Source organism: Leuciscus leuciscus (genome assembly GCF_965113295.1).
Source record: "Leuciscus leuciscus genome assembly, chromosome: 16".
In the NCBI taxonomy this organism is placed as follows: Eukaryota; Metazoa; Chordata; class Actinopteri; order Cypriniformes; family Leuciscidae; genus Leuciscus; species Leuciscus leuciscus.
Window position 1 is genome coordinate 40,065,860 of NC_138740.1, and position 9,910 is coordinate 40,075,769.

Below are 9,910 nucleotides of genomic sequence, written 5' to 3' on the forward strand. Positions count from 1 at the left end.
GTGGGACTCAAATATTATCTGTATTATAATAATAAAGTAAAAAGCTACTTAAAGGTATAGTGGAGGATCTTTCCGAATTTTAGATAAGACCCACCCTCTCCACTTTTTGAATAAGTTTGATTGATTCACCAGAATGATTGACAACTAGGAGGACCAATAGTATAGGTGATCCAACTGGAAGTAAAAAATCCTCCATTATACCTTTAATAACTGCTGATAATCCAAACAAGTGCTACAAACATGTTACATATTACAGATAAATATTACTACAGTGATATTTAACCATCCGTTTGGGGTTATTCATGGTCTGTTGAAAGTATCTTGTTGATGCTTTTACACTTTTAAATGATTTAATGTTCGATGGTTGAAGGGTGAGTAGACCCTAAACGTATTATTGCGTTCATAGAGCGAGCCTTTCACTGATTGTTTACAGCTTAACTGAAGTTACATAATTCACACAAAGCATCATTGGGCGTAGGAATAAGGTGGATAGAAATGGCAATAACTGGTAACAAAGGTACTAACCCTGAACCTGTATAAAGGATTTCATTTATTTTCAACATCACAAAACGGCAAGGACGACCAGTGATTGTCATCAGTTGTAATTCACGGCAATGCAAAAGCTAACATAAAATGCTTGAAGATAAACAGTGTTGCATTGAGCTATATTAACTTTTTGTCTGAGACATCAGTAACAGAAAGTAAACCTGTGTCTTTAAGCATGCAGTCGTCATCAGGCTCCTCCCCTTCACAGAGAACTGATATAAATAACAGCGATGAAACTAAAACTGAACAAAGCTGAAGAGATATATTCTGATCAGCACATCGGCACTGAAAGGTAGGATTAAACTGACAGAATTGCCATTTAGCATGAAAAATACAAAATGCAATTAGTTTTATAAATAAACTGCCAATAATGCTTTATATGAATTATATTAATAAATAAATTACATTATATTTACATCTTTTTAACACTTCCAAATCTCCAACTACAGCTAAAATGAAACTGATTGTATCCAGAATCTGGTTTCTCTCTCTCTGCAGTGGTTTTGCATTTGGTTTACAGGTAATTATCACTATGAAAATATAATTGCATATTGTTTTGTCTGTTGCTCTGTATGTTCAGAATAAACTGAAATAATAATATTAGGACAAGAGATCTAGTGTGATTCAAACCAACAATCACAGTCTTTCTGTCAGTATTTAAATATTAAAATCCTCAAGGCAATGTAATGTTCATTTTCATATTTTCATCATTTTAGGATTTTTAAGATTCTTGTTGATATCTTGTAATTTCATCAAACAGCCTTGAACGTCTTAAATAATCTGACAAATTGTCACAAGATTCACTCCACTGCAAATACAAATATTAAAAGTGAAATTAGGACACATGTTTTGATAAAAACATTTTGAAGAGAGAACAAATAAAAATAAAAACATTTCTTAATGAACAAGATTTTCATTTTAAAACTGCATCTGCTCACCATAACACATTATTTAAAATCCACTCATATTCACTTAAAAATGATAAAATGAAACGACTGATAAAAAACTGTTTTCATGTAATGATGATGGGGATGTCCTCTTATCTCTTCCGCAGGGTCAGTTGTTATACTATTAAAAATACATGGACATCGGTTTATTTTTTTTTACAAATTTTCAGGATTTATTTGTTTTGTTAATAAAATTAATAGAATTTACTTGTCCAAAATTATTTGCATACCATCTACTTTCAACCACTTTCCCCAAATCCACTTTTTGCAGATGTGGACGACTGAGACCGAAACTTCCCTCAATCAATGTGTTCTCGAAGAAAATGGGATTGGTAATAATCATTATCCTATCCTCTATTGGTGGTTCTTTTTGTGCTTTGTATGCATTAACAAAACATAGCTTTAATATAAAATTAAATTATTTTATCTGTCATGAATAACAGAAAATCAATAATAAGCCTTGAATGTGGTGATTTATTTAACAGAACAAAATGAGCTCCGGATTGTCCTGGTTGGAAAGACCGGCGTTGGGAAAAGTGCCACTGGAAACACCATCCTGGGAGAAGAAGTCTTTGAATCATGTCTTTCACCTTCATCTGTAACCCGAGAGTCTAAAAAGAAATTTAGGATTATTAATGGAAGAAAAATGTCAATTATTGACACTCCTGGTGTTTTTGACACAAGTTTGAGTAAAGAAGAGGTAGAGAGAGAAATTAAGACGTGTATTTCTCATTCTGCTCCTGGTCCGCATGCCTTTCTGATTGTTATTAGATTGGAAAGATACACAGAAGAAAATGCAAAAGCAATAGAATACATTGAAAGATTATTTGGTAAAAATGCATTAAATTACACCATGGTAGTGTTCACTCATGGAGATCAACTAGAAGGACAGGACATTCAAACTTTTGTGCGCAACAGTCCAGAATTACTAGAATTTTTCAATAGATGCAGAGGACAATATTTTGTGATTGATAATAAGAAGAAGGATTCAAACCAGGTTACGCAGCTGCTACACAAGATTGATGAAATGGTCCTTGATAATGGTGGAAAATATTACACTAATGACTTGCTTCAGGAGGCAGAGAGAGCAATTGAGGAAGAGAAACAACGGATCCTGAAAGAGAATGAAGAACAGCGAAAGAGGGAATCAGAGGCTCTAGAGCACAAATTTCGAGGGGAACAACTAGAGAAAATGCGAGCAGAATTAGCAAAGAATCAAATGGAAATGGCAAGATTACAAGCTGAGTTAAACAATGGTTTCATTCAGAAACTAGTAAAGGGGATCAAGGATGTCGTCAAATTTGTTTTCAATATACCGTAAATGTTTAGTTTCATTCCATTATCTGAATGTATGATCTTCACTAAGATATCTCACTATAAGGTTTTAAGGTTTTAAAACAATTTTGTTTAAAAAGCGGAATTGATAAATCAAGGTCTGATTCTGCTGAAACATCCAAAAATTGAAGAGAATGTTTCGATTGTACTGTATTCCTCACCAAGCTGTAAATGAAGCCCGTCTACTTTCAAATGTAGAGGACGAAAGGCATATTTATTTGTACAACTGTTATATCTTTTCAACTGAAGGTTTTACACTTTAAATATTGCACTCTTTATTAGCTTTATGTAAACAGTCATTCTGTGATAGTTGGTGTCTTTTTTTTTCAGTTCGAATATTGAATATGATTTTTATGTAGCATAATATTATTATTATTATTATTAAGCAATTATTTTAGGAAGGTGACGATATGCAACAGTTACTGTATGTAACGGAGGTCTGCTTATACTTGCTGTGTGAGTAAAACTCATTTTAAACTGAATGCTGAAGTCTGCAGTCTTTACCCTCCTTGTTCTAGCACCTGGAAGACAAAGACCAGGTTTGAAGACCTGGGTGAGGTATATATATATATATATATATATATATATATATATATATATATATATATATATATACACACACACACAGTGGGGCAAAAAAGTATTTAGTCAGCCACCAATTGTGCAAGTTCTCCCAATTAAAAAGATGAGAGAGGCCTGTAATTGTCATCATAGCTACACTTCAACTATGAGAGACAAAATGAGAAACAAAATCCAGAAAATCACATTGTCTGATTTTTAAAGAATTTAAAATAAGTATACAATAAGTGCAACAAAATAAGTATTTGGTCAATAACAAAAGTTCATCTCAATACTTTGTTATATACCCTTTGTTGGCAATGACAGAGGTCAAACGTTTTCTGCAAGTCTTCACAAGGTTTTCACACACTGTTGCTGGTATTTTGGCCCATTCCTCCATGCAGATCTCCTCTAGAGCAGTGATGATTTGGGGCTGTCGCTGGGCAACACAGACTTTCAACTCCCTCCAAAGATTTTCTATGGGGTTGAGATCTGGAGTCTCCAGGACCTTGAAATGCTTCTTATGAAGCCACTCCTTCGTTGCCCGGGCGGTGTGTTTGGGATCATTGTCATGCTGAAAGACCCATCCACGTTTCATCTTCATGCCCTTGCTGATGGAAGATGGTTTTCACTCAAAATCTCACGATACATGGCCCCATTCATTCTTTCCTTTACACGGATCAGTCGTCCTGGTCCCTTTGCAGAAAAACAGCCCCAAAGCATGATGTTTCCACCCCCATGCTTCACAGTAGGTATGGTGTTCTTTCTCCTCCAAACACGACGAGTTGAGTTTTTACCAAAAAGTTCTATTTTTGTTTCATCTGACCATATGACATTCTCCCAATCCTCTTCTGGATCATCCAAATGCTCTCTAGCAAACTTCAGACGGGCCTGGACATGTACTGGCTTAAGCAGGGGGACACGTCTGGCACTGCAGGATTTGAGTCCCTGGCGGCGTAGTGTGTCACTGATGGTAGCCTTTGTTACTTGGGTCCCAGCTCTCTGCAGGTCATTCACTAGGTCCCCCCGTGTGGTTCTGGGATTTTTGCTCACCATTCTTGTGATCACTTTGACCCCACGGGGTGAGATCTTGCGTGGAGCCTCAGATCGAGGGAGATTATCAGTGGTCTTGTATGTCTTCCATTTTCTAATAATTGCTCCCACAGTTGATTTCTTCACACCAAGCTGCTTACCTATTGCAGATTCTCAGCCTGGTGGAGGTCTACAATTTTGTTTCTGGTGTCCTTTGACAGCTCTTTGGTCTTTGATTGACTGTTTGAGGTTGTGGACAGGTGTCTTTTATACTGATAACGAGTTCAAACAGGTGCCATTAATACAGGTAACGAGTGGAGGACAGAGGAGCATCTTAAAGAAGAAGTTACAGGTCTGTGAGAGCCAGAAATCTTGCTTGTTTGTTATTGACCAAATACTTATTTTACCGAGGAATTTACCAATTAATTCATTAAAAATCCTACAATGTGATTTTCTGGATTTGTTTCCCTCATTTTCTCTCTTATAGACTGTTAGACTATAGATAGACTGTTTCTGGAAACATTTAAAGTCGGCATGAAATCAAATTTGACAAATCTTCTTTTTATATGTAATATTGTAGTGTTTGTTATAAATGATTTATCTGTGCAATTCATAATTTTTTTTTTTAATTCGTGTACCCTTATAATCTTTAATCAAATACATTACCCTTCCCTACCCCCTCGAAACGACCTCTCTTCTCTTTCGGTCACGTGCCATGGCGAAAGGGTGCGGCCAGAGCCGATGAGGATGCGGCTATCGGTGTCTACACCGCCTCTCAGAAATCCTCCACAAATTTAAACTGGCATTCAAATCTGCCTCCATTTTGTGTGCAACGCCCAACCTCCAACGATCCAATCAATTCCCGATGGACGAAATCAAGCCCCACCCTAAATTATTTTTCTAATTTCAGAAGCCGTTTCACTCGGATATACGTCACAACAAGGAAAAAAATGACAATCTCAACTTCCATTTCATGCCGACTTTAAAGGCACAATATGTAACTTTTTTGCATAAGAAATTGCAAAAATCACTGTATCTATGTTAGATATGTTTTTTAGTTGTGTACTTACATTATCCCGACTGTTTCCAACAACTTTCAAACCAGGAGAAATTTGTAATTTAATTCGAAGACACGTCCCGTTTCTTTATTTCCGTTTTGTCGCCGTCAATGGCGTCATATCCGCGTTCTCCCTGGTTTCCGCTCGTACATAGCAACCAGAGCCATGAACCAGAGCCCTCTGATAGTAACCAAGGCGACGGTGGACCACTGTGTAGTTCGCAATGTCTATCTGCACGCTGTTGTTGTTTCGTTCAAACATTATGGACCATGGCAAGCAGACTCTGGATAAAAAAGGAGAACTAAAACGAGAATCAATATCAGCGCGGTGTTTTCGAGATGCCGAGAGCTCCACGTCCGAGACTTCGACCGCTCCTACATGTAGCCTACTTTATTGATATGAGGAGCAGATCCCGCTGAGGAGTGAGGTAGGCTGTTTTCTTTTCTCAAGTGTTGATGTGTAATAACGTTTTGGAATAACGTTAGTGTAGGCCTATGTAAACCGCAAAAAGATGAATCGCATTTCTATAATATGACTCGCCTTTCTGTGAGATGAATGAAGGGTACATATTTGTAAAGACTGTTTTGCCTAAATATGAATCGCGCGTCTGTGTGTGAAAGAATAAACTGCTTTGCTGTAGCCTACTGAGATGAGTAAAAATCGACTGGAATATGTTGAAATAAAATGAATTTTGTATAAGCAACGTATTAAACAGTTTTTAGGCTACTGTAGAATATACTGCCACATCTAATAAGCTTTTGTTTAGCAATTTTTGCTCATATCTAACGTTATATATATATATATATATATATATATATATATATATATATATATATATATATATATATATATAAAATACTATTTTTGTCAAAAATAAAGTCATAGACTAAGATGTTAGATGTTCCAATGTTGGCTATATTCAAACTAATGAATACATATGATTAAATGTAGGCCTATAATCTTTTTTTTCTTTTTCTTTTTTTTTACAAAGAAAGAGTACACTTGAAATATTGTTGAAATTGTAATTATTGTTGTAATTGTAACATTTTTAATAAAATAGCAAAACATATTTACAAGAGAGATGTAAGCGAAATCTTAAATGGTCAATATAAGTCTAAATACATCTTTTGTCCTTGCATTGTGGCTCAGTCAGTGTCACACCTGAATGAATGGCTCATTAGGCAGAGTCATTATGCAGAGTGGGTGGGACATTGTAATCTAAGGTGTAAACTACTCCTCCTCCTCGCATATTGGCTTTCCAAGCAAAACCTGTTTTACACCATTTAAATCAATGTATTTTTTTTTTTGTGAACGATAAAGCAAGACTATTTTCACATCATTTTGAAGCTAGAACTCAAAGGGACAACATCCATTAGTCAAAAGTCTTGTGGACACATATTTAATATGTGTTTTGTGGTCTTAATTCAGCAACTTTCATTTTTATTTTTTCCAATAACCACGCATAAACATTATTCTCTTAAAAATACAAACATCTACATACACGTTGCTCGCATATTATGGTAGCCCTGTTTGTGCTATATAGAGTGAATTTACACCTTTGCCATTAACATGTTTATAAATAACTGAAAAAAGCACAAATGTCAAGGCATGTCAGAACATCTCAAGGACCCCAAAAACACCTTGGTCCCCAGAGGGTTAACTCACGTAGCCGTGTACAACTTATGAAGTTCAGAGCCTCAATTGTTTCACCATGTTGAATGAAAGCTGGATGTGGTGTGTGCAAAATGAAACAATCACACAAATAACAAAAGGAAATAAATCAAACAGGACGCACCCGTCTTTTAAGGCCCTGAGGAAAGTGAACGACAGGTTTAGGTGAGTGTGTTTATAGAGATTATGTTTTCTAGTGGATGAATATTTCGGTGGGACTTCAGTCACTCTCAGACGAGCTGCAGATGTTCTCCAGTGAACTGAAGACACATGAAGTGTGTTTATGGATGTGTTTCTCTGAATGCTGGAGTCTGCAGTCTTTAGCCTCCTTTAGTTATTTGATGGCTCAGAAAGGTAGTAAAAAGACATTGTTAAAATAGTCCATGTGACTCCAGTAGTTCAACCTTAATTTTATGAAGCGACGAGAATAATTTTTGTGCGCCAAAAAAACGATTTCTTCTTTCCTACCTGTCTGGGCCTTCAAAGTGGTAATAAATAGCTGTCAGTGGAGCCCCTCCTGAGCCGACGGATTTCATCAGAAATATTGTCATTTGTGTTCTGGAGATGAACAAAGATGAGCGACTGTCAGGGTTCTGTCACTTCTGTCTAGTCTATTTCTTGTGACTAAACCCTGACACTCCTGTTCTGTCTTGTCTTGTGAGCGAGCGTTTGTTTTATTGGCCATGTGCTTGTGTTTTAGTCATGTTGGTGTGAGTCATGTATGTTTCCTTGTGCCACGTGCTCTCCTGTCGATTGTCTAACCCTGCCCACCTTGTTACCTGATTATTGGTTCATTTGCTCCACCTTTCCTCCCTCATTACCCTCTTTTGTTTGCTCTCCCTATGTATTCTCCCTGTGTTTTCAGTCCTTTGCTGGTTCGTTGTCTAAACTCTACCGTTATGTTTATGTTCCTCCTGAGTCGAGTCGGTCGAGTCTGTCCACAGACCAATATAAGTGTAGCAGGGTGAAGTGTACCCTTGTTATTTATTGGCCAGCGTCATGCGAAAACGTTGAACCTATCAGTAGTCTGATGTCATAGTATACAATGGGGGGACTTTTGTCGCTTATGGGATGCGTTGTCATCCGTACCGCCCCTTTTACGGAAGTACATCTATGAATGGGATAGATCTGGAGTGCCGTCTCGGCTGCGGCTGTGCACAGGCTGCCCCGGGTTTTGAGGTTGGTACATCTGTTTTAATGAGGATTTTTCGTCAATGGAATGTGTATTTACTATTCCGAGTCTGATCATTGACGAGCATACGGTGGCATGTTGAGGTCAGCGTTCACGTATGGTGCTGCGCTGAGAACACTTCCGGTATGTATCAGAGCCATTCGCGTGGTTTGTCTTTTTTTGTTTTATTAGTAATTTTTCTGTTTCGTGTTCGACAGATTGAGTGACCGGATCAAGGGTTTCACCTCTGTATTGCGGGACGAGATGCGCGTCTGTTGATGTAACGCACTGCTGCCTTGCCTGGGCTTATTCCGGTCGACTTTTGTTATAGTACATTTTTTGCGTTTACAACTTCCTAAATCTTTAGTGTACCTCTAGTCAAAGCTGCCACATTAGCATGACAGACTAAAACAGGAAACACTCTTCCAGATCAGTGGTTCTGCTTTCTTCTTTGTTTGACTGAATTCGAGTACTTCTGCATTTTCTTATCTTGGCTGGCTGTCATTATTCTATAAAGTACCAACAGAATCATTCTGTCAACAGTTCATTGACCTCTCTACCAGTTTTATTTGATATTTTCTCCGGCTAAAGGAAAGTCGATTCAACAGATTTTCTCACATATATTCTTCATATTTCTCTCCTTTAAGCTCCAACTTTCTCAAATCCACCAAAGCTCTTCTGAACTCACTGAATCACAAGTGTGTTATTATTGTAATGATCGACGGCTGATTAGACTTTATTATTTTACTGTAGATCAGAATCAGTGATGGGTTTGACTGTAATATAATTCCTCTTCCAGAAGAGAAGAACAGACGATTCATTTCTAAAGCTTTCTTTGTGTTTGTTGGAAAGCAGAGAAATAAAGGCTTAATGTTGTATAATAATCTAATGAGAAGATTTAACATTATAGATATTATTAGGGCTGTAGCTATCGATTATTTTAGTAATCGAGTATTCTACGGATTATTCCATCGATTAATCGAGTAATCGGATAAAAATTTTTGTGGTAATAAAAATAGATCCAAGTGAACAACAGCCTTTAAAATTACTTAAAGACAAATAGGTAACACTTTACAATATGGTTTGTTAGTTACTCAGAATGAACAATATTTATTTCTACAGCATTTATTAATCTTAGTTCATGTTAATTTCAACATTTGCTAATACATAATTAAAATTAATGGTTGTATTTGTTAACATTAATGTAATGAACTAACATGAACAAACAATGAACAGCTTTATTTGTATGAACAAATGTTAGTTACAGATGTAGCTATTGTTCATTGTTAGTTCATGTTGATTAATACATTAATGTTAACTAATGAGCTTTATTGTAGTGTTACCCAAATAACAATAACAAGCAATAATTATTGGTTCAAATAAAGTATCAAAGTAATCATATGGGTTTTATTGAACAACGCTGTTAAAATACACCATGTAAAATATATGATAACTAATAAACATAACATTTAATTCAAATGTCAACTTAATCTTTCATATTTGGTCACTTCTGTACGATAGAAATGCAACAGCTGCCGTAATTTCTTGAAAAGAACATGTGCACGTCAAAACATGCAAGCAGTGCAAGGGTT

At 36.4% G+C, this 9,910-nt stretch overlaps 1 protein-coding gene across 1 annotated transcript; it reads left to right on the forward strand.

Annotated features, from left to right (window-relative positions):
* Positions 1-793: 793 nt before the first annotated feature.
* On the forward strand, positions 794-2,966 carry LOC309476983 (GTPase IMAP family member 9). Its single transcript, XM_082140133.1, has 4 exons — positions 794-838; positions 996-1,066; positions 1,765-1,825; positions 1,979-2,966. Exons 2-4 carry the CDS (start codon positions 1,001-1,003, stop codon positions 2,812-2,814), a joined length of 963 nt encoding a protein of 320 aa, XP_081996259.1. The 5' UTR covers positions 794-838; positions 996-1,000; the 3' UTR covers positions 2,815-2,966.
* The last annotated feature ends 6,944 nt before the right edge of the window (positions 2,967-9,910 follow it).

What these genes read in the sequence shown, in the direction of transcription:
- LOC309476983 (XM_082140133.1), top strand. Translation starts at nt 1,001, where the DNA reads ATGAAACTGATTGTATCCAGAATCTGGTTTCTCTCTCTCTGCAGTGGT. An exon ending in GTTTTGCATTTGGTTTACAG is followed by an intron (nt 1,067 to 1,764) that starts GTAATTATCACT and finishes CACTTTTTGCAG; the next exon opens with ATGTGGACGACTGAGACCGA. An exon ending in TCTCGAAGAAAATGGGATTG is followed by an intron (nt 1,826 to 1,978) that starts GTAATAATCATT and finishes TTTATTTAACAG; the next exon opens with AACAAAATGAGCTCCGGATT.